Below are 25,000 nucleotides of genomic sequence, written 5' to 3'. Positions count from 1 at the left end.
TTCCTTTCCTTTCCTTTCCTTTCCTTTCCTTTCCTTTCCTTTCCTTTCCTTTCCTTTCCTTTCCTTTCCTTTCTCCTTTCCTTTCTCCTTTCCTTCCTCTCCTTCTCCTTTCTCCTTTCCTTCCCTTCTGATGGAATCCTTTCTTCTATTATTTTAGTATAGTTTTAATATATCATCTTCTTTTAATATAATATATATCATAAAACAATAAATCAGCCTTCTGAAACATGGAGCCAAGATTCTCATCTCTTCCCTCATCCTGGGACCCCTGCAAACACCACATGGTACCATCAGTGGACTGGCTGGTGAGTGATGCACCTCATCCTCCAGGCTGTTAAAGGCACTGAAAGAGCCACCAGACCCACATCAGCCCCTCAGGATTGCTGTTAGCAAGGGGCAGCCTGCTGGACATTGTGCTGCCATTTCCTCCATCAGCAGGAGAAAAGCAAAATACAGGCTAAAATCTGAGGACACTTGGCCCACAGCTGGATTTTGTGTTGACCTGAGAGTTTTGGAGGGCTAACAGTGGAGCCTTTCCAGTTTTGCTTATTTGACTTCTATGTAAAATCAGCAATAGTCTGATTCCTTCCCCCAGAATTACTATTATTAACCACCATTTGGAAAGCCAGCAGCAAAATGCTAGGGAATGTGCCCAGCATAGATGAGGAAGTAACAGTAATCACATGGAAGCTCCAGCCTGCTCCACACTCAGCAGCTCTCCTTCTGAGCCAGCACACCCTGCTGCTGATTTTCAAGAGCAGCTAATTCACCATGTAGCTCTCAATTAGCTTCCAATTGTGACTTTTAAAAGTCTGTAGCCAGTTATGGGCCAGCTATCCAGCCACAGCTCTGCAGATATGACTCACCCAGGGACCTGCCTGGGAACTGGTGTTCTGGCTGTGAAGCACTGCGTTTCCATATGCAAAAAGAGCAGCAATCAGTGGGATTGTCAGCCCTTGCTGGTTTTTTCCTTTCCACTGTGCTGCTGAGCACATGGACCATGGTGAGCATGGAGATGTCCCTTGGCATGGCAACACATCCTCAGGCACTCTGGGGAGTGGCAGCTGAGCCAAACCCTGTTACCTCTGAGGCTGAGAGCTGCAGGAGGGGACTGGAGCTGGGCAGGTTTAGGTGAGATGCAGAATATCAGCAAACTGATCTGCCTGCTGGGTTTTGGGCCAGGTTGCTGCAGGCCAAGGGCACAGGGCAGAAATGAGCAGGATGGCATTGTAAATATGTCCACAAGTGCTCCATAGAATTAGAGATTTGTGCTTTTTGCACAGCTGAAGTGGTACTTTCCTTATCACCAGCCAAGGAAGGGAAGCAATCCCGCAAAAAAGAGCATCCCAAGGTGGTTGTGTGGGTAAACCCCAATAAAGCTGCACCCAGAGCACTTTGTGGTGCAGCCAGGCATGGAGGAGACCTGAGGTGTCAGGCAGTGTTTTATTACACAATGCATTTATACAGAGATGTACAGGGATGCCTTTCCATCACAAAGGCAGCCACGTTTGCCCTCAGCTGCGGCCATCACCAGCAACTTCATCTCCTGCCAAACTGAGGCAGGGGGGGTGGCACCTTGATGTCTTGGCCTCTTTCCAGTTTCTTCTCGCAGTCCACCAGGTAATTCACCCCGTCGATGACAATCTGGACTAGCTCCACCTACAACAACAAGAGGAGAGTTGTGGTACCAGAGGGTTTAGCTCATCTGTTAATAGAAGAGTGGGAAGTTGGCTTGTGCTGTTACCACAGCAGACAAAGCTGAAAGTGAGGAGGGCCACAGACTTCACACCGCCTCTGGCTCAGGGAGTACACACTGTGCAAAGCCACAGTAATTCCATTCTCCTGCTTGCCCTGAGCAGCAGAAACTTTCAGTTAGGTCCCTAAAGTTATTTCCACCAAAGTGTGCTCCCAGAGGAACAAACCAGCCAGGCAGAAGTCCCTATACAAGGTGTTGAGGCAGGAGCTGAGGGACCTGTTTCAAACATGACCCCCGAGAGGGTGCAGGGCGTCGCTGAGCAGGGACGCCTGGCCCCGAGTGTTCCCCACTCTGCACGAGGGTGAGGGCACCGAGCAGCTGTGCTGTGAGTGTTCAGCCCTGCCAGGCAGTGCCTGATGAAGCACTGAAGTCCTTGCTGTGTCTCCCCAGCTCCCAAGCCCAAAACGCCCCATGCTTGCAGGGTGTGTGAGCACAGAGGCGTGGCAGTGAATTGGGAGGGATGGTGGTGCAAGGGGAGCACGAAGGAGGCTGCTTGTCCTGGTTCGCACCAGCCCTGAATGCTGCCGGGGCTCAGGGTGGGTGTCCTTGGTGTGGCTGGGACATGGACAGTGCCTGAGGGGGCTCACAGAGCCCAGCTGTGTCCTTCCCCTGCAGGTGGCCATGGCCCCGTGGGGAGCAGCCTGCCCGTCCTGCCAGGCTCAGCACACAGAGCTCAGCACTCCGCAGTTCATGCCTTGGGATCCAGGTTTTACATTTTGTAGATCCTGTACTGCTTTAGTGTGTAATTCTAAACTCCATACCGTGTTTTCCCTACTGTTTTCCCATTTTATTCAGACAAAACAATTTCTCTCTAGGCCTGAAACTCAAGGACACCTTATTGTCTCAGATGAAAACAGCAGTGAATTGAGGGGGGCACACCTGGAGAAAATTACTTCATTACCTGAAGCTGTAATTGGAGGATTAACCCCTGAAATGCAAATGGACCAAACTTTTACCTTTATGAAAAACTCATAAAGGTAAACCATCAACCACCTTGGTGTAGTCCATTGGAGGCTTCTGAAAGCACAAACAAACTGTATCTTTTGAAGGCCTCTAATAAATAGCTGCTTTTCTTCCCTTAATCTTGTCTAGCCCCTGTTCTAGGCAGCCACTCCAAGCATCAGTGACACTGCCAAAGGTGGGATTCACTCCAGGCCCAGAGAAGCACCAAAATTCATAAAACTGTATGGCAGGGGGTGCTGGTGTCTTCATAACCTGTTTCAACATTGCTGGAGAACACAAGGGGCCCTGTCCCCAGCACACATTTAAGGACCACAGACCCTGTGTCACTCTGAGGCAGCAAGATAAAGCTGGTATTTCTTAATCTCCATGAAATGGTTCATTAGCAACCTTTAATCACTGGCTTGTTGAAACCAAGTGTGAAGACTAAATCCCATTGTCTCTTTATTGTGGCAGTTGCTGATTTTCAAGGGATTTGTTTTTACTATAAAGCATTTCAGTGGCTTAGCAGTTTATTTTATTGTCTTTTACAGACTAGCTGTGTTGGGAATTCAGAGGTCTGAATTTGCAGCCTCCATAAGAAAACAAATTTCATATTAAGTTTGCATTGACCAGTAACTGAAAAAGAGCAGGAATACAAAGAGTTTTATCTTGCACCTTTGGGAGCATAATTCAGTTCTGCAAACACATTTACCGCATAATGGCATTTATTTAATTATGTACTGAAAAAATTTATCCTATAATAAAACTTTTCTTATCCCCTTGGGTATGTCTTGTCTTGTTTAGATTTCGTGAATCTCCAAGGTAGGGCTTCTGTCTTAGCTGTTGCCTTAATCCTTTGGATCCTTGCTATAGGAGGCATCACTGACTTCAGTGGAACTCTTCATGGAAGCAAAAATTTGTAGGCTTAGGCTGTCTGTCAGCAGGACTCAATTCATCATGCTGTGTAATCCTGTTTTTTATTATTAATGTTACTTTAATATAAAACACACATGATGATGTCTCAGGTGTTAATAGATGTGTTTGTCACTGGCTGTTTTGGCAAATAATACAGCTTAATAGTATTTCACTCTTATTTATTTTGTTTCCTGCTACTTATTTCATTCTGGATCCAAAGAGCCTGCATTAAACTTCAATGTTTGAAGTTTCCAGACCTGTGTCTCTGGCCATGGGGACATTCAGAGGCACATCTGGATCAGAGAGCAGTGGTCACCTGGCTGGGCTGTCCCCATGGCAGGTGAGTCAGGAAGGGAGGGCACTGTGGGCTGGGTTAACATTGCTGTCACCCAGGTGCATTATCCCAGGGTTGTTTTTCTGTTATGAAAACCTGCCCAGAATGGGGCTGGCCCCAGGTCTTGGGCTGCAGCACCAGGACCAGCCTGCATCCATACCCAGCCTGCCACAGCCATGGGGTTTGGCTCAGTCAGAGCTGTGGCAGGAGCAGCAGCTCCCGGGCACGGCTGTTTCCCCCCATCCTCATTAGCTGTGCTCTTAGGAACTGCTCTGGCTCATAAAATCATTAAGCATGAAGCTGGAGTGAGGCATGGGAGCCGAGCTGGCAGGAGGGGAGCAGCTGCTCCAGGCTGCAGGGTCATTTCCACGCTCTGGGACTACAAATGTTCCTTCTCTCTGAAATGGCTTTGCAGCAAACATCTGAGGTGCACCCACCTCACTGCAGCCTCTGCCCTACAGGGAAGGCTCAGGGCTCACTGTTAAATCTTTGCCCTGATTTCAGTCTCTGGTTTAAACACAGAGCCTAGGTTGCAATGAAAGATGGAAGCAGAAGTGGGGCAGTTTTCTTTATCTCTCCCACAGCCAGCCCTCCCTCCAGGAGATCTCTGCTGTTCATGGCCATTCATTATTAATTATCTCCTGTCCATGGCCACTGAGTGTCCCTGCAGGGCTGATCCAATCCCATCATCCCATGGGGAGATGCTCCGCCCAGGGCAGGAGCCAAGCATTCCTACCTGGATCCAATCTGAGCTTTGGGACAGCCCAGCAGCCTTTGCCCAGTGCATTGCCAGAGGAGCAGCTTCTGCTGCCCTGCATGGCCAGAGGGAGCCCAGGCCCATCTCCAGCAGCCCTGGAGCTGCAGAGGAAAACTCCCCCCTTGTGCAGGATCCCTGCTCCAGCAGAGCCACAGCTGGCACTGCAGGAGGGCTGAGCCCCCATGGGATGGGGCTGTGCCACCCCCTGACACACAGGGGGACAGGGCATGCTCTGACCCTGGCACTGGTTTGTTTCTGTTGTTTGTACTATTTCATTTTTATTTTATTTTTCCTAGTACAGACCTGTTATTCCTACTCCAATATCTTTGCCTGAGAGCCCCTTAATTTCAAAATTACAACAATTCAGAGGGAGGGGGTTTGCATTTTCCATTTCAGGGGAGCCTCCTGCCTTCCTCAGCAGACACCTGGCTGTTCACACCAAGACCACACAGCTCTCTTGTCTGAGAGCCACAGAGAACATGTGAAAACAGCCCCAGCTCCTCAGTCACTGTGGGGTGGAAGCTTTGTGCTGCTGTGTAACCCTGGAGGAAGTGTGTGACTCAGCACAACACCCTTCACCAGGTCTTGCTTTAGTGCCTGAGTCCCTGTGTGGGTTAGGACCCCATGCCTGCTTCCTTCCAGCACCTGCATACCCTCATGGAGATCCTCAGCACATGTTTGTGCAGCTTGCTCAGGGCTGGGGTTTTTTTCACTGCCAGGACAGGAGCATTTACCAAGCACTTCATGCGTGTTAACAGTTCTCCTTTCAGTCAGCATTTCCACTGGGCCAGATTCACGAGGAGTAAAAACTGCCACGGATCCACTGAGCTCAGCAGAGGGAAGCTGGCCTATACCAGTACAGATCTCAGCTAAAAAGCAGGGAGGAAGCTCCAAAGAGAAGGAAACCCCAAGAGGAGCAGTTTACCTCAGAGCGCCCGAGGCGGTCCAGGTTGGAGATGTCATAGATGTCAGCCACAGCTGCCGTGTCCACGCCGCCGGTGCCACGTTTCTGCAGCCGCAGGTTCTCCAGGATTTTGGAGAACCTGGGGTCCTGTCAGGAGAAACAGCCTTGAGTTTCCATTGTGCCTTCCAGTGTGTGTACTGAGTCACTGCAATGCTGTGACCCTCACAGCGCTGCCACAAGCACAGGCAGAGGTGGACAGTTCTCTCACTCCTTTGGTTACAGCCCCTCTGTGTGGCCTCCCACTAAGCAGATTGAATTCCACAACAAATGCAGCAATTCGCAGGATTACAGCATGCTCCTTTAGCCATGCACTATCCCCAGACCTCGTTACACACATCCTGGTAATGTGCAGTTCCGTAAGCTCTCATTTCTCCTCTGCTCCCTTGCACCCCAGGCGAGCTGGCCCATGTCACACTTAAACCATGTCACATTTATGTCACTTTTGTCCCATTTCAGTGCCGTGTACCTTGCTGAGCCTGGGCAGCTTGACGTGGACCCCTGCGCGCAGCCCCGTGCCCAGGTTGGAGGGACAGGTCAGCACGTAGCCCAGGCGCTCGTTCCACATGAACTCCCAGCCCCGCTCCTTGATCAGCCTTTCCACCTGCGTGGGCACAGAAACAAAACAAAAAGGGGCAGATTCACAAGCGTCTGATTGCCAGCTGCCAGTGGAGTGGCAGGAATTTACAGCTGGGTGCAGTCTGGTCTAGGTGTGATACAAATGTTTGCACTCCTCGGGTAAACAGAAGGATTTCCTCACCGCCTTCTCATGACTACTGATGTAGGAAATGGATTTATGGAGAGTTCTCAAAGCGTGACAGAAGGCTCACACAGTGTGCAAACTTTGAGACAAGAAATGCTGGCTTAGAAATGCCATGGAATGAATGGACAGACATTGCTGAGAGAGAAATGGAGCTAGAAACAAGCTACAAAGGGCGGCCTTGCAAATAAGGCTGCATACTGTGGAGAAACAGAACTGTGAAAGATGCACTGTAGTGACACCCACGAGGGGTAGTTTTAGATAACTGGCTTTAAGGCATCTACAGCATGGTGTGGCCAAAGCTGACAGGCCAAGAAACTCTTATAATGTATTGTAATTAGGAAATAGTTGGCTTCTGGTTGTGATGGAGTGAATTACAACATCTGTATTGTCTCACCCTTCAAATGAGACTGAAAATGGAATAAGAGTTTTGAAAACACCTCTCAGTTGCCCCATCTCTGGGTCAGAAAAAAAAGTATAATGCAAGAAATTATCTTGCAGGCTCTTGGTCACTTCACCAGAGAACTCCCTGTCGTGGTGTTTTGGTAAAGCCTTGGCCCATGGAGCCAAGTCTCCACTTAAGAGTTGTGGCCTTTGCCATTTGTTTATAACTCAGTAATTTTGAACCAAGTTTGCAACACAGGACCCCAAAGGACTCAAACACTATGAAGCAAACACAGGGACCTGAACATGGGGTTTGTGTTGTTTTCTAGCTGATGTCATGACTCCTTGAAGAGAACACTTGGCCTCTTAAGTGCCACACTTCCATTATAAGGAGACAACACAGCTTGTAGGTAAGACTTCTCCTTTGTAGGTCTCTGACCAGAACTGACAGGAGAGTGAAATAATTACCAGCAGGAAAATCACAAGGCTCTACTGCCCTTTGAATAACCTGGTACTCTGTTCACCCATCTGTGCTTGTGCAAACCCAGTACAATTTCAGTTCAGTTCCCATCTCCCCCTGAGGACAACTGGATGCATAAACCAGCTCATGCTCACAGGACTCCTATGAATACAGCTGAACACTTCGGGTCTGTAGGAGGATACAGAATAAATTACTCTCCTAGGATAATTTCTATGTTTTGTGAGGGTAACACAATGGATGGTGGGAAACTGGACCTGATTTGCTGCCCCAGACACCTGCTGAGGGCACAGCTCCCTAAAGCTGCCCCACCACTTTCCATGCCCATGTCCACAGGCTGGCACGAGAGGCAAACCTGGGGACAACACCTGGGGGCTGTGTCACCACCTGTGCACTGCTGACTCTCACAGGTGTGCCTGGAAACCACCCTGGAAACTCTCAGTAACCACCTTGGTGCCACCAGAGCATAAATCAGATGGCTTTGTTTTTCTGGGCCCCAAAACCCACTGCAAACCCTAACTCTAACCCAAAGCATTCCAGGGATCCCTGATATTACCTGTGGGGCACAGTAAAGTTCTATTTCTCTGGTAAATCAACTTTTTTTTTTGTGCCAGAGCAGGTCAGAGGGCTGCACTGGGCCCAGACCCAACCTGAATCATACCTAGATCATCTGGGCAAAACTATTTTAACCCACACCCTGTCCCTGGAAGCCTGTTTTATCATTGTGATTAGCTAAACCCAAATAATACCCACGAGCCCTGACTATCAGTTCTTAGTATTTTAATCACAAACCCCCATCTCTCCCCGAAATAGTGGGTCCTAAACCCTCAGTCCTGTGCACAACTTCAGCAGATTCCACTCTGCTCCCAGCCTCAGAAATAAGAGCCAGGAGGATGGGCCAAATAAAGTCTTCAATCAAGCAAATCAAACAATCCAAATAAAGTGCTTCATTTATGATTTCCCACAGTCTGCAGGCACAAAATGGAAAGAAAAGAAAAAAGAAAAGAAAAAAGAAAAGAGAAGAGAAGAGAAGAGAAGAGAAGAGAAGAGAAGAGAAGAGAAGAGAAGAGAAGAGAAGAGAAGAGAAGAGAAAAGAAAAGAAAAGAAAAGAAAAGAAAAGAAAAGAAAAGAAAAGAAAAGAAAAGAAAAGAAAAGAAAAGAAAAGAAAAGAAAAGAAAAGAAAAGAAAAGAAAAGAAAAGAAAAGAAAGAAGGTATATTGTGGCAGCAGCTCTCTGGCCCAAAGGGCAGTGCGCAACTTTCCCAGGCATTGTCCTGGGGAAGGCTGTGAGAAGATCAGAGAAAATAATGATGAACAATTCTTATCTGCACTCGCTGCACCTGTTGCTGTGCACATGTGGAATGTGTTGTGGAGATTTGCTTACCAAAGGGTGGTTTCCTAATTAGACAATGGTGATGGTGTTTGGATTCAAGGACCAGTTGGGTCCACCTGTATGGTGACTCTCTGAAAGGGCAAGGAGTTTCTTAATAATTGTGGTATAATAAAAGATTGATCAGCCTTCTGAGCATCATGGAGTCAATACTAATTATTACCCAGCTGGGGACCTGCAACTACAGGATATTTATTTATTTTCCCCTACAAATCAGCTATTAATCTGCCCATGTTTCTTGCTTTAGCTGTGTTGATGTGGTTTGTTGCGTGGACTGATGTGACTTCATTTCATTGCCCCTGGAGATGTCAGCTCAGTGGGAACCACAGTGAGCAGGGGTGACAGCAGTGAACAAACAGGAATAATGAACTCACTGAGACACTACCTCTTTTAATCCACGGCAGAATCTTTCAAAGACACGCTTCATGTTGCCACCCTTCTCCATGGAGATCACCCTGGTGTGGTCCTCTTCATTAATCCAAATGAGAAATGTCTTCTCATTGTTGTGCCTAGTCAAGAGGGGAGAAAAAAAAATAAAATAATGTCTTTAAAAAAGCAAGCCCTGAGAAATAACTGTCAGCATCCTTAGTTTTATCACAGACTTCCCAAGCAGCAGAGATGTTAAACTGTCATAATGAAGCTGCTGTCTGGAGTGAGGGATTGGGGCTGGTTCCACCACTGGATCCCTCATGCATCCCTATGGCATTACAGGGCCTCTTGGGCACAGTGTGAGGAGAGTTTTGTGTCACATCATGCTGCTGTGGCTCCCTCAGGAGCACAGCTGGGGATGCAGCCGAGGGAGAAGCCAAGCTCTGCCCCCTCTGTCCTCAGGGAAGCTCTCAGAAAACCCAAACGCATGCTGTTGGGAGCCAAGTAATGTGCACTTAGTTAATTTTTAATTTAATTTAATTTTGTTCTCCCCTGCCTCAAACCCCAGTGTCCCTGGGAGCACTGGGTGTCTGCATCCCTCCAGGGATGTGTCTGGGATCCTTCATGAGACTTCACTCTGTCCTTTCTGCTCAGGCAGAAAGGACAGAACCCCTGAACACCCACTCCTGCCTCAAACAGGCAGCCAGGGCTGGCTTTGTCAGGTGCTGGGTCCCTTCTCCTGCTTTCTCCTCTGCTTGGCCAGTCTCCTACTACTGCCTTCCTGCCTGGGTCTCTGCTGCTCACAGTGACCCCAAGATGTGTTAGGAAGTCTCTGTTCCCAGCCCAGCAGTTGAAGAAGCAGTCAGGGCTCTGCATTTCTCAGTCTCAAGGTTGTTTATTGTTCCTTATCTATAAAATCCTTTCTCCTGTCCTGCCCAGGTCCGCTCAGCAGGACACTCAGAGGCACTCTGCCTGCCCCAGGGCAGGGTTATCTTTTTATACTAAAAACTACCTGTGCAATATTTACAGTTACTTCCCAATACCTGTCACCCATGTTAGACAGTGAGCTCCTACTCTAAACCAACCCAAAAGTGCCAACATCACCCAGGAGATGGAGGCCAAGAAGAAGGAGAAAGGCTGGACATGCCCAGATCCCTCCATCTTGCCCCCTGAACCCCCATTCTAAAAACCCCAAAATCTACTTTTCCAACCCATGATAAATTCACTGTCATTCTGCTTAATTTGTCCTGGCTTGCAGATCTTCCTCTAAGGTTGGTAACTTGCCCCAGGGGTCACAATCAAACCCACAGGGGCATCCTGGGCTCTGTGCCAGGGTCTCTGAGCCCCCTGGCAGGGTCTGGGCTGCTCAGGACAGACAGAGGGGTGTCCTGGGTGCTGACACTTTCCTACAGCACGTAGAGGGTGATGGATGGCATCAGACTAATTTGTGCCAGCAGTGAAATACCACCAGGTTTGAGGCACATGAAAGTGAAAGTTCAAGATCACTGAGAGCCTGACTTTCAGCTGGCCTTTTGCCACGTCTCCTTTTTCTTCTTGCAGTGGGAGCTGGCCAGTGCAATGCTGAGCAGGTGTAAACATCCTGTGTCCTGACACTGGGGTCAGCCCAGGTCCAGTCACCTCCTCCTCAGTCGTGCACTAATGCTGAGGGAGGGTTTTATAAATAGTCTGAGCTTGGCCTAACTCCCCTCCCCTTTTAGTTCAGCAGGTGTCCCCATTGCTCTCAGGACCATGCATTTAAACTGTGCCATTGCTGACAGTGCTGTTGGTGGAAATGGCCCTGCAGCCCATGACAAGGACAGGATCATCAAAAGCAAAATTATCTCCACAGTGTACACACTTTTTGACAGCAATTTCTTGCAAGAGAAAGGCAGATTTTCAAGATGTGGCTTACAGAAGTACTTTCCAATCACACTAATTTTTTTCCTTCCATTCTCCCTGATATGTCACATGCAAAAGAAGCCAAAACCCAGGTCTGTTTTATTCAGGAAATCCCTGGATAGCAATTATGCTGCTGGTACTTTTGTTTGTAGAGACAACGAATGGGTGCCTCAAGCTTTATCCTTTTCCTCAGACTTCCATGGGGACCAAAGAATCTGCACCATGTTGAATCTCATAGGAAGCTTGTTGAAATTAAAAAATCCTCACAGTTTTCCAGCAGGTCGCTGGGTTTGGGGGTGATCAGGTATCACACCAGGTGATTCCTCAGAATGCTTTTTGCCTGTTTCTCCAGGGTTTTAGCACCTGGCAATGCCTGCAGTGCAGCAGGATGGATGCACTGCACAGCTGCCCCATCCTCTGCTGTTGGTTTGGACTCTCAGAGCTGTTACCCCTTCATCTCCACAGCAGATATTGTACTTGGGCCCAAAATCGAGTGTTTGGGGCAGTAGAAACAGACCTAGAACAGAGCAGGAAATCCAAGTTGCCTGTCTCCTTTTCATCCAGCTCATTTGGAAGGAAAGGGGTGCAGGAATTAAAACCTTTCTCTTTTTGAAGCAAACTGGGCATGCTGTGAGTAGGGGCCCGAGTTCGCGCAGGGTTAGGACAAGCAAGGAGGTTTGTAAGACAATCCTTGGGCAGGACACAGGAGCCTGCAGGTCACAGAACCTACCAGATCCCCCTGGCGTCCGGCCAGTCACGGGCCATCCCAGCACATGTCAGCAGAGGGGACACGGGCTTGTCAAAGAGAAAGTGATCCTGGGCACAGGACAGGGCCAGAGGGAGGCAGAGAGACAGAGAAAACAGAACAGAGCTCCAGTTTATCCAGGAAGCACTGCAATGCTGCCCAGTGCATTCTTGTGAGGGCAGTGGAAGCACAAGCAAATCACACAGTACAGCCTGGGAGCCTGGTTCCTTTGCTGGAAATTAAAATCTCTTTACCCAGGAGATTTTCTTAACTCTCACAGATGCTCGCTGATATGTTTTGCCAAAAACATTTTTCAGGTGTAGGGAGGGATGAGTGCTGGGGCCGAAGCCCACAGAGCAAAGGATGCTCTGGAGGACCTGGCTACAGAGATCTCCTCTGCATTCAGACACATTTCAGCATAGGACAAGTCAATGAGTTTTAAACATTGGGGAAAAAAATAACAAACACCAAACAATAAAAAGTGCTAGTTCTGAAAAGATGCTTCTCCAGCATGGAGATTTAGGTATTTATTCTGAGCGTGACCTCAAGGTAGGAATGGAATCAGTGCTAATCTCAACCTTTTGGAATCACAGTCTTGTTATGTTCCTGTGTGTGACTTAATAAATGTAGCACATGCTGTGCCACCAGCTTGCCCCGTGCCTAATAGTTTAGAATTTTTAAAACAATTTGCTTTGGGTTTTCTCCCCGCAAAGAAAATACGTATTTTATATTGATTTTCATGTGTGTGCTAAAAAACTAGTATTTCTTAATTCCTTCAACACTGCCATATCAAATGTCGAGGGTTTTTTGCTGGCAGTGTTGTTGGTTTTATTCTTTTTCTTTTTAAACCTAGGGCTTAACTAGAAATAGTGAGGCAATCTATCCAGAAGGCATATGACATGGTAGACACACTGATGTGCTTTACTGCATTTTCCCCTAAATGGAGAATGTAATAATTATTATTATATTCTTCATTTCACTTTGGTTCTCATCTTTGAATGCTTTGCAATGGACATGGTGCATGCAGAACTCCAACCATGCAGGAAGAAAAGGTGTAGAGTTCTCTTTGTTCTTCAAAGGGACACCAAATTTCCTTCCTCAGCTTGCTCCACTTGACACTTTGCTTGAAACAAAAATCCCCCTTTTTGCAAGAAAAGAGATGTTACTTTTCCTCGTGAGCATATGGCCCAAATCTGCAAAACACCAAATGCCTTCTGTGCTGAGTGCAATTCAAATAGCCCTCATTTATCTCACTGAAACAAACTTTGATCTTGCAGAGCTGAGATGGTGCCTTTAGAGGCTGGCAGGAAGCCTGGTCCTGAGCTGCGGGAGGGGCAAGCACTGGTGTGAGGTAAGGAATGAATCTCAGGTTAGCACATCAGTGTCTGATCTCTACAAATTTGTGCTATCAACCATGAAACAAAAGAAAATGAGATAAAGTGCTGCTGAATCAGTGAAGCCTATTCCACTTCCCACAGGATTTAGCCTTAAACCATGAAGGAATTACATTTTCCACACTCGCGTTTCAACCTCTACATCCTGAGGAGCTGTCTCCTGCTGAAAATAAAACCTCCATCAACATCTTGTCAATAAACATATCACCAGGGACACTCAATTAAAAAAGTTACTGACCTTACATAAATTCCTAACTCCTGCTTAATCCAGACACCTGGTTCCAGGGTTATAAATAGTTATGTTACTTCATCAGCTCCCCTTCGGTTGATGTTATGGAATAATGTGCCATGAGTATAGCCAAGAGGGTACAGCCATTCCTTTGGACACTTAAAATGCACATTCAAGCTTTGTTCGACACGTCACATGCTGTGACAAAATCCATGACGAAAATCCTTGCCTTTCCATCTGTGTGACAATGAAAACTCTTGTTGTGGGCCTGGTCCTTCATTTCCTTGAGCACAATGACAGGGGCTGGGAAAAGGTCACTTGGGTGCAAATAGGCTACGGCCACTTTTCGGAAATTAGAATTTGTGTAGTGTTCACTTATGAAATTACAGCCAAGTCTTGGGAAATTAGAATTAGTAGAGGAATTCCTCTACATTTTGACGTAGAGGAATCACAGGCAAAGCCCCCCACCCCCACAGAATGGAATGCAGATACTGTGTAATGCCTATCTCAGTGTAATACTTTTAGATAGAGTGGTTAATATAGAAATTATCAGTTTGCTCAAGGAAAGGTCCTGAATTTACCTCTTTACTTGTCCAGAGAGGTGGCAGCAGCCACGTGGATTTGATTTGACACTGGCCTCGCTCTCTAGGGTATAAATCCACACCTCAGACCCGCACAGTGCTGTACTTAGCAGAAATACAGACCCTGGGTGTCTTGCTAAGTTACAAACCTTGGCAGCCCATTAGGCACTGGTTAATGATGCTGTTATCCCGCTGGGCTGGGCAGCCAAGCGTGCGCCCGCGGGCAAAGCGGAGATTAAACCAAACCCGAGCCTGCGCAGGCGCTGCTGGCGTGTTGGGCAAGATGAAACAGGAAAGCCTTACAAATATGATTGCCTGGCAAAAGATTTTGGGAATATGGAAACTACAAGCGAGACTGAAATGAAAGCAAGCCTTGAGATCCCTCAGTTACTGAACAACTGGAAAACAATGGTGTGGCTGCTGAAGGTGATCCCCTCTTGATGGAACAACACCCTCTGCTTGCAGGCAGCTCCAAGGCTCAGAGCAGACCCTACAGCTTGGCAGAAGGGGCCCAAAGAGGAGTTTTCAGGGTTTAAAATGTAACCCAGTGTGGTAATGTAATGATTCTTACAGGCTGTATGTAAATGCTGTAGGATTTGTATCTTGTACTAGATTGGTTAGTGAGAATTAGAATATTCAACACAGAAGATTTATGGTATTGTAATGGGAACCTCTTACTCTTACCTCTTACTCTTACCTATTACTCTGACCTCTTGTCTCTTAGCTCTTGTCTCTTAGCTCTTCCTTTTCTATGCTCTTACCCCTTTTACTCTCTTACCCTCTTACCCTCTCATCCTCTCTCCCCCTCTCTTCTCTCAGTCCTGCTCCAGCTGTGCCTGGCAGCTCCAGCAGGGCCCTGCACCCAGGCCCTTTGCAATAAACCCCAAATCCCACGCCCTGGCTACAGAGATCTCCCGCCTCCGTCCGTCCTGGCCGTGCTACCCCCGCCAGCCCTACCCTGGTGGACTCACGTCGATGAGCTGCTGCTGCTCCCGCTCGGTCATGCTGGTGAGGCTGTAGTACTTGCCGGACAGGTCCCCGCGCAGGCCGGAGAGCGCAGTGACCACGACGTTCTCCACCTCGCGGCGCTCGGCGCGGGTGCACGCGGGCGGCAGGCTCAGCCCGCGGATGCTGCGCCCCGTGCGCACCCGCGACGACAGCACGTAGCGCTCGTCGAACTGCCCGTGCGTGATCTGAGGGGGACAACAACAACCCGGTCATGCTGGATTTCGCCTTTGTGTGCGTGATAAACCTGCGGTGCGAAACGTCCTGACAGTGTTGGCTTTTGGATTTATGTGCGTGGTGGATCTGCGGTGCGAAACGACCCGATAGTATTGGTTTTCACACCTAGGTGCGTGGTAAAGTAGGTATGATTCCGTGCTGACAGAATTGAAACAGTAATCAATATTGATACAGTAATTCGACTTTTGGAAATAATAAAACAGTTTAAAGGTGTAATGCCAAGAAAGAAAGGGAGAGGGGGGGTTCCACCCCCACCCGCCCCCCGCCTTTTCCTGCAGATGTTCAAGGAAAAGGAAGAGATAACAGTTACTAAAAATTAACAGAAATGAAAATCTGGTTGGGTCCCCGGAAAATGTTAATTATATGAGATTTATTGCTTTGATGCTTAAATATAATATTATCCTATATTATGTTAGTTTTGGCTTACATTATACTAGCTTGGTACACATGTGGAACCCAAAGGTGAATTAAAGGACATCAAGGAAGACGAGAGGCCTTCATCAGTGACGACCACCAAACCGAGTGGTGGCACATGCATGGTAGAGGTGGTGGTGAGGGCGGAGGTGGAAGTGTGATGAATCGAAAATGGGAGGAGATGGCATTGACACATGGCATAAAAGGGGGGAATCTTCACTTGGCAAGCTCATACATGAGGTGGCAAGGGTCCTGCACTCCATGGCCTGCAGTTATCCTTTGCATATGTGCTATTATTGGAACCAAATTGTCCCTTATTTTTAATCAAATTATATTGTCAATATTTCAAGTGTATCCGATTTTATATATTCTAGCTATTCAATTAAAATTGCTGCTACCTTTAATATTGTTTGGTTTTTTTGATGATTGGATAATTGGGCAAATATAACATGTGTGTGATAAATCTGCAAAACGACTCTGATAGTATTGGCTTTCGCATTTATGTGCGTGATAAACCAGTGTGATTTGTGCTAACTGTTGTAACTATATTGGTTATACATTTTGGAAAACATTTGTTAAAAAGTGTGGCAAATACGTTTTCTGAAAAATCCCTTCTATTGCCCCGATTTTTAAAGATTTTCTAAGCCTTCTGATGTTGACATATGACGAACTTTCTCACACACTTTATGTAAATAACTTATTGTTTTTCATTCTTTTATGGAGGAGGAGAAATTTGATGGACTGTTGCTTTGTCCAGTGTCATTGGAGAGGTGGCACTTTCACCCTCCAATCCACTGTCACTTTTGGAAATCTATAAATGTTAGAGTCAGAATTAAACTTCCTTTTTTTGCCTTGAGATCAGCAGTGTGTGTGCATCGTGTTATTTTGTGTCCTCCAGTGACACCCTTCACTCAGGATTTTTCTCTTGGGAAGCTGAGAAGCCTCAGAGAAAAGGAAAACAATTCTGATCTCATTTGCTTCTCCTGTGTTTTGCTTGTCTGGAATGTGTTTGGAGATTGTTTACCCACAGGTGATTGTTCCATTGGATTCGGCTGTGAGTTGTTCTCACTCTTTGGCCAATCAGGGCCAAGCTGTGCTGGGGCTCTGGAAAGAGTCTGGAGTTTTCATTATTATCCTTTTAGCATTCTGTAAGTATCCTTTCTGTATTGATTAGTATAGTATAGTTTAGTATTCTTTAGTATAATATAGTATCATAAAATAATAAATTAGCCTTCTGAGAACATGGAGTCAGATTCATCATTCCTTCCTTCATAGGGGCACCTCGCAAATACAATAAAAAAGTGATAGAGGAAAAGGAGATGTAATTAGTGCCATGAAACAGATGTTTTCAGATGTTCATGGGAAAATAGGAGGCAGGATGTAGTATGAGATAAGTAACATCCCAAAATGGAATAGGCCTGGGCAAAAATAGAGAGTCAGCCTTGAAATGGACAAAATTGGGATGATTCCAGGTATCTGTGAAATAATAAGGCTTGTTTTTGGAATATAATGCTGGCTTCTATAACACAAGACTAGGGGCGCATGTGCAGCCTGTGGGGTTGTTCAAAGGACAGTGATGATGAGGAGAAGCCTTCATCAGAAGAGCCAAAAGACCCCTTAGCAACAACTGGAACATGTGCTGTGCAGTATGGTGACATAGATTTCAAGAATCAAAAATAGGAGGAGATTTACAGGAGAATATTGATGAAAATATATTAGCATAGAGTACATAGGTTGTGTTTGGATCCTTTTGCCTTTTGTACATGAGGCAGGGTGAGAAAAACCCTCCCCATACCCCAATCAATTGGTTTTGCTTATGTTTTATCCAAACCACTGCCAAATTTCTTTTTGTGCCTGCTTGATCATATTGGATTGTATTGTTTTATAAAAAATTGCTGCTCAATCAAAATTGCTGCTACATTTTAATTTAGTGGTTTATTAAATTAGACATATAGGGACCTCATTCATAACATGTATTAGCCTATGCATGTTGTTAGTGATTATAACTCTTTAGAGATAGTATCAATTGTAACTTTTTTTAGCTGCATGTTAGTATGAAAAATATAATCTGTCGGCTTAAGTGTGCACTGTGTGGCTTGTGGAAATAGTAGTCTAATGAATATAATATCTGGGAAAAACAAAATTCACTTGTGTTAAAATTTTAGAAGTTTAATAGTAATGAAAGCAGTAATGAAAATAGTAATAAAAATTAGGACAATAAGAGACAATAAAAAGCAAAGAATTACGGATGTCTGGGTGCCTGGTACTCTGCCACAAAGCACACCTTGCTGACAAAAGATTACTCGTAAAAAGCTATAGCCTTTTGCATATTCATATATCTCATACATGGTTCAAACATTCCTTTCAAACCAGGGTGTTTCTGCTTAATTTTAGCTTCCCCCCCATCTTGTAAATCAACCTTCTTGGTTCCTCAAAGTCTGAGCTTTCCCAATAAGAAGGCAACAATTCTTTTCTTGGGATCTTGGTGTCTGTTTTTGTTTTCTCTATCCAGTTAGGATAATGCAAAGAATTTCTTGGTTATCTTTTCCATTCCTTGAGCTAGTTACAAACATCACATAGTTTCTATTTTAATATTATGCTATAGTCTAAAAAAGTATATTTGCCACACTACTTAAAAGAGATTAATACAGCATAATTTTCCAACAGAACACATATAGCCTTCATTTTAATATTTGTGAAGAGCCAATCATATAATATGCATCTATAACAATATCTATGTATTGCTTATGGAAATAATAGTGTGATGAATGTACTGTGTTGTTGGAACCCTGGATGCTGAGAATTTTAAATTTTCTGTGCTGAAAGGCAGAGACCCAAAAGGGATTTGACCTGAGGGTGTGGAAAAGGTTTTCAAAATTGATTAATAACACAGGTGTGTAGTTGGTTAGAAATGTGTGATCTCACAGGGTGAAGAAACTTAGATTTGGGGTTTTAGTATATGGGAGCCAAGGTGGAGAATTTTGGGTGTGAGTTAGGTGTCTTTTTTGCACCTTCTTCTTCCTCTTCATGAATCTGGGTGGTTTTCTCTAATAGGGTGAAAGATGTCTGCATTGTGGGATTTGGGGGATCATAATTGGGTTAGAAGCATGAATAATATAGATGTCAACTGTTTATTGGGTAGTTTTCAATAATTTATTATTATTATTGGGTAATTGGGACTGAAGTAGCCTTGAACAGACACCGTTTTGGGGCACTTTCTGGATTTGTTAGGGAGACCTCACATCTCCTGGGTTTGTAATAGATAAGGATAATAAACTTGAGAGTGAGACTTCAAAAACAACCTTTCCTGAGTATTATTCACCCTGACCTTGGAGCAGGAAAGAGCCTGGCATTCCAACACTGTGTTATAGACCTTAGCAAAACATCAGATGTAAAAAAGGCTTTTGTGTAACTAAAAACAGTGTATGGCCATCCACTGACCAACCTGTCCAAGTGATATTATATATATTTTATTATATATGAAACTGTGACACAAACCAGAGCACTGGAGGACAATTAGAGAATACCGTGTTAAATTTAAGGAGGACACGCTAAAATCTTATCAGAGGATGTGAAACAGCAGGATGGAGACACAAGAAGAAATAAAATATTCTTGACACCCAGCATGTCATGCAGATAAGCTGGAGTGTGAAGAAGTCAAAGAAAGGAGTTCCCTGCTGAGAACAAGGGATGCAGCTGGCAGGGCCACGACTGGCATCCCAATTTCCTTAAACATGAAACTGGGTCTCCATGGCTGGATCAAGAAAAAGGAAAGTACTGCTGCACACAGCATCATCACTGGAATAAGCATCTCAGAGCCTTTCCTGTCTCGTTGTATCTCAGTCCTACCTTGGATGCATCCAGGTCCGTGTGATGCCTCATCGTCCGTGGATCGTAGCCATTGTGCCTGGCTTTAATGACAGGGTCAAAAATCTCAGCAAACACCTGAGGAGGCAGGAGAATCTAGAGAGAGTCTGCGGCATCACAGAAACATCCTCACAGCAGCTGCAGGCAGGCAGAGGTTCCTGTCTGCAGTTACCCCAGACAGGGACCCAGCAGCCAGGCTGGGGTCTGGGGTGCATTTCCAACCAGAACACACCCCCAGAGCCCCCCAGCCTCTTGCCTCTAAGCCATGCAGGAGTGCCCCGAGTCTTCCCTGCTGTGGGGACGGTCCTGGTTAGAGCCACTTGGCTCAGGTGTGCCCCAGCACAGCCCCTGCAGGTGAGCAGCAGTGGCGCATCTGCACAGGCACCCCAAACCCAGGGGCTGGGAGTCTGGAGTGGCAGATGTCCCAGGCCACCCTCAGGGGGACACTGCAGAGGCTGCAGAGGAACAGGCAGCAAGGAAGCAGACCATAGGGTCAGTAACAATGAGATCTTCCTTTTGTTTTCCACTTTTCATTGCAGAGCTAAATGACCTGTCCACCCTGATGCTGTTTGTCTTCAGTTTTCCTCATGAGCCAGCGTGATGCCTGGCACTGCCCAGAAGACATTTCTGTTTGCTTCTGCCCCTGCTGCTTCGCAATGTGATTTCCACATTAGGTTCATTTGGTGTGCCTCAGAGTTGGACAGTTTTGCCATAAATTGGGTTTAGTTGCAGGAAGGAGGAGAGCTGCTGGAGGCAGGTAGCAGCTGCTGCCAAGCAGGTATATTTTATTACCTTCAGCTGCAGCACAGAGGACGCCTGTGGTAATACCACATGTTCCTGCTTTTCCCAACGTGGAGAAGTAGGGATAAATAGGGAAAACAAGCCTGCCCCGCGTGTGTACCCTCAGGGACACAACTTGTCTTAGGAACAAGCCCCCTCCTGGGAATCTGTGTCCATCTGATGGGAGCAGCAGCACGAGCACAGACCCGGCCAGTCCCGCGGAATCCTCTCACCTCGTAGGACTCCTCGTCCCCAGCCACCATGCCCACCGTCTTGATGAAGGGGTGGCCAGGGTTGTCCACCCCGGTCTGGATGCACTGGTCCAGGGTGTACCCGTTGGGGGTCATCTTGTCCCTGAGGCGGGAGTAGATGCCCGGGGTCAGGCACTCGGCCATGCAGTTGTTGTGCTTGCGCAGGTCGGGGTAGTCGGCGCTGCAGGGAGAGAGCACGCGGTGTTGGGGTGTGATGTCATGGTTTGCCTCAGATACCCCGGGTTTCTCCCTGAAGATTTCTTCCCCAGGTGTGTCAGCCACCTCTCCTTTCCCTCCCTCACCCCTGCTGTGCACTGTCTGTCAATCCTGGCATTCCAGAAGGGCCTCGAGTGATTGGCACAATTCAAAAGATGCCCTCCACCCCTGGGGGGCATTGGGCCATCCAGGTGTCCTTTGTCCCTTTGTCCCTCCCCTCCTGGACCTGGCTGGTGGCTCCCTGCCCCTTCCCTGCCCCTCTCCCCGGGGTTAAAGGAGCAGCAACCACAGGCTCAGGGAGTTCTGCTGGAGCTGGTGCTGCATTCAGAGGCCTGAGGGCCAGAATAAAGCTCTGGATCCAAAGCCTCCATCAGAACCGACTCCTTTCCTTCACCATGGCCTGAAAGCTTCTCCACCGAGGTAAACCTGAGCTCCTGCAAGCCTGGGCTTGTCCCCCAGTGCCCAGCTGCAGCATCCAGCTGGCCAAAGGTGTCTCTGGGGTGAAACACCACACACCCAGCTGGCCAAAGGTGTCTCTGGGGTAAAACACCACACACCCAGCTGGCCAAAGGTGTCTCTGGGGTAAAACACCCAGCTGGCCAAAGGTGTCTCTGGGGTAAAACACCACACATCCAGCTGGCCAAAGGTGTCTCTGGGGTAAAACACCACACACCCAGCTGGCCAAAAGTGTCTCTGGGGTAAAATACCACAGCTGCCACCTTTTGGTCAAGCAGCAAGGGCCAGACAAGCTCAGGCAAGTCCCATTTGGGCTATATTGGTATATTTCCAATACCAAGTGTGCCCTGGACAGTCACCTGTGAGTCTCTGTCCAAAGTTTCTCTCATCTGCCTCACAATCTGTGAAAGGACAGAAACTGGGACGACTGAAAAGACCCTGGTGGGAGTCCTGGCTTTGCTGGAGATGGTTGCTTGCCAAGATCCTGAGGCCTGAGCAGAGCTTCTGGCCTGCCAAGCTGTTGCTTGCAGACGTGTTTGCTGCCATGGGACACTGAACCCAGTGAAAGGAGAAGGGGCACCTTGTCCTTCTTCACCTGCACCTGCTTTGCAACAATTGGCCTGGAATTTCTCCACCTCTCAGCCTGGCTGGTCTCTTCTGGGGTAACCTTTGGTGGTCCTCACATAAGACCCCTCATCTGTTTTGCAACCACCGTGGCGAACAGACTGAGATGGGAGAAGCCTCTCCCTCAAGCACTGAGACATGAGACCCGATTTGGGAAAGCTCCCTCCTCCCAAGGACTGAGATCCCCAACCCAGGGCAGGTGTGTGGGGGAGGCGAGCTGACCAAAGGGAGATGTTTGCCTGCAGGTGTGGCCATTGGACCAAGAAGACAATGGCTCTTGCCTACTGCTGACTGTAAAGAACCTTGGCTTGAGCAGTGTCTTTGCGATCTCCCCTGACATGACCAGACAAACCTCATTGACTGGACTTCAAAGGACATTTGGTAGCTATATGCCTTCCTTTCTCTTCCTCCCTCTCTTTTCCTTATTTTTTCCCTTTTTCCCCCATCCCCCTTAATGCATTTGCTGTGGTCATTTCAATAAAGGTGCACTTTTTGTTTGATTATTACTGCAAACCCCTGTGCCGTGTCAGCTTTTTGCACTCTGAGATCAATTAAGGAACCATCCCAAAATCCGTTTGTAAGGACAGATTGTGGCATCACCCTGGACACTTTGTGAAGCTAAAAGTGTGATTATCCTTGGATTACATGCTGCATTGGGTTATAGGAAGGAAGGAAGGTGCTGGTGCTGAACAAACCCCGTGTTGCTCTGTGCTTTGTGCTGTGGGGCCGTCAGGGAAATGGGGCACAAAGAGATCTGAGAGGGCACAGAGCCCCACTGGGACATCTGAGCCAGGCAGGACAGAGCCCCAGCACTGACTTGTTCAGCCAGACAGAAATATAAATTTAGACGAAGAGGTTCTCTGTAGTTCACAGCCCCAGGTGCTCTCACAGCTTCCTGGAGATCAGAGGGACTGTGTGACCTGCCAGCTGGTCTGAATGCCTCTTCTGAAATATCAGGGTTTGGTTTAATTTGGCGTTATTATTTCCAGAAAGCTGCAGGGTGAATGAAGCCAGGGAAAATAAAGATGTTAGGCTTTAGCAAGGGATTTTTCAACTCTGTCAGTCCCCAGCTATCTTGTACTGGTAGTGATTTGCTTTATGTACAACTGTGGTACTTCTCTAGGAATATATTTTAGCTAGGATTGTATAAATTACTTAAATAACAAAATGAGTCTGTCAGAGCATGATCCACATTACCTTCGGCAAAGTCAATCTACAGAGAAAAAGGCCTGTAATTAATTTCTAACCATCAGCCAGTCAGTTTGTAACAGAATTAGGAGTATTTCCAGTACAGCAGTAATACAAGACATTATTACTGCTTGCATGGAGAAAATATTTCCACATTGCCCTGTAGCAGAGCCCATACAATGATCAGGTCCAAAAGGTGGATCTGCAAAGCTGTTGGCTGGTGATGAGTTAAATATAATGATATAGCACTAAACGTGAGGCATATATTGGGCTTGTTGCCATTCAGCAGTGTTGGTTTTGGTTAGTTTGGGGGCATTATTTGAGAGCTGGTATTATCTCACTGATGCCTTAGGATTGTAGCTTTTAAATTCTTCAAATCCTGTCGTGCTTTAGGGTATAACTCTGAGCTCCATATAGAGTGTGAATTAGTGTCTTCACATTTTAGGCAAACAAAGCAATTCCTCTGGGCCTGAAACTCAAGGGCACCCTACAGCCTTAGGCCTTGAAAATATAAATGAAAGTGAATTGAGGGGGAGGAAACTGGGGCTAAATTACTTCAATACCTGAAGCTGGAACTGGAGGATTAACCCCTGAAATGCAAATGGTCCAAACTTAATTGTGTGAAAAGTAATTGTGTGAAAAACTCGTGAGCATTGTCCATCTTGGGTGTAGCCTCTGGGAGGCCTCTGACAGCCCAAGGTGTACCTTTTGAAGGCCTTTAATAAACACCCACTTTATTATCCTGATCTTGCCTGTGCTCTAGGCACCCACTCCAAGGCATCCTTGCATCCCTGACAGGATGGAGCCGCCTGGATCTGGAGGTTGTTATAAGTAGGAAAAGCTGCCAATTTTTTTTAAAGGGTTTCAGAGTGAACAGGTTGGGCCAGTTGCTGCCAGGGTGGAGTTCTGACTGTTTGTTATTGTAATCAGCTGTCGTTTTCGTTAACTACCTGGTTAAGAATTCCACCTTTTTGTCGAGTGACACCCTGCTGCTTCCTAGAAGATGACACCCAGACAGTGGAGTCAACACGCAAATGACATCGGATCCAGCACGCAACGGGAGAGGCCCCTCACCAAACCTAGCCAAAAACCCCTAAAACAATGGGCCAGCACAAAATTGATGAATCAAAGTGACGTCTGGACGTGAGGAACAAAGCCCAGAGCCTGCAGAGACGCTGAGACCCTTTTTTGCCCCTGACCTAGCCGAGGAAGGACCTCGCTAGAGGCAGGACCCTGAAGGTCAAACTGAAAGAATAATGGATTTTCCCGATGCTTTCATGAGGATGGAATCTCCCTGTCTGCCCACAGACCAGGGGACAAGGCTGCACCCTTCCTCTTCCTCCTGGGAGGAAGAAGAGAGCAGCTTTGTCCACTGGTCAGGAGGAGTTCCTCCTGGGAGCAGGGGTGGCGTGAGCGCAGACCTGTCGGTTCTCCCCGCCCGAGCTGCTCACTTTAAATAACGGCATGAAAATGAGAAAAACCTCCTGCCTGTGTTTATTTCAGAGGTGCCGCCGCTGCTTATTGTTATTGTTATTATTATTATTATTATTATTATTATTATTATTATTATTATTATTATTATTATTATTAACGGCGCTGCGCCGTTATTCCAGCAGCGCTGGCTCTGCGTCCCACACCCAAAGCTGGGGCTGTGCTGCTGTGGCAGCACCCCCTCCCTGCCCACCTGTGCTTACCTGGGCGGGAAGAGCTTCCTCTTCTCCTGCACGGCGGCGCTGACGGAGTTGTGCTGGCCCAGCAGGTAGCCCGTGGCCAGCACGCCCGTGCCCGCGGCGGCGAACAGCGCGGGCGCCGCGCGCCCCGCCAGCAGACGGCAGAAGGTGCCAGCCATTCCTCTCTGCAAGGAGCACAGCCACGGTCAGCCCGGCCTGAAACCACTCCCTGCTCCTTGCGAGGGCTTCTGGGAGTTATTTTAATGTGGTATAACTTGTGTAATAGGTGATTGTCACAGACATATGTTGAAGATTGCCATGCAAGATGTTTTCCATTGCCATCTGTATGGCAGATTACCTTTGGCAAGTGGGCAGTTTGCCTTATCTCTCTCTTTGAGT

General features: G+C 47.1%; 1 protein-coding gene across 1 annotated transcript; it reads right to left on the bottom strand.

Moving 5' to 3' along the window:
* Window positions 1–1,539: 1,539 nt before the first annotated feature.
* Window positions 1,540–24,780, bottom strand: CKMT2 (creatine kinase, mitochondrial 2). The gene is made up of 9 exons (XM_066569358.1): window positions 24,626–24,780; window positions 20,430–20,628; window positions 19,399–19,494; window positions 14,865–15,086; window positions 11,675–11,760; window positions 9,062–9,185; window positions 6,135–6,269; window positions 5,630–5,755; window positions 1,540–1,659 (listed from the first exon to the last, which is right to left on the bottom strand). Exons 1-9 carry the CDS (start codon window positions 24,778–24,780, stop codon window positions 1,540–1,542), a joined length of 1,263 nt encoding a protein of 420 aa, XP_066425455.1.
* Window positions 24,781–25,000: the final 220 nt, after the last annotated feature.

The sequence above is a fragment of the Molothrus aeneus genome, chromosome Z, assembly GCF_037042795.1.
Source record: "Molothrus aeneus isolate 106 chromosome Z, BPBGC_Maene_1.0, whole genome shotgun sequence".
Taxonomy (NCBI): Eukaryota; Metazoa; Chordata; class Aves; order Passeriformes; family Icteridae; genus Molothrus; species Molothrus aeneus.
This window is presented reverse-complemented; position numbering and strand designations above follow the sequence as displayed.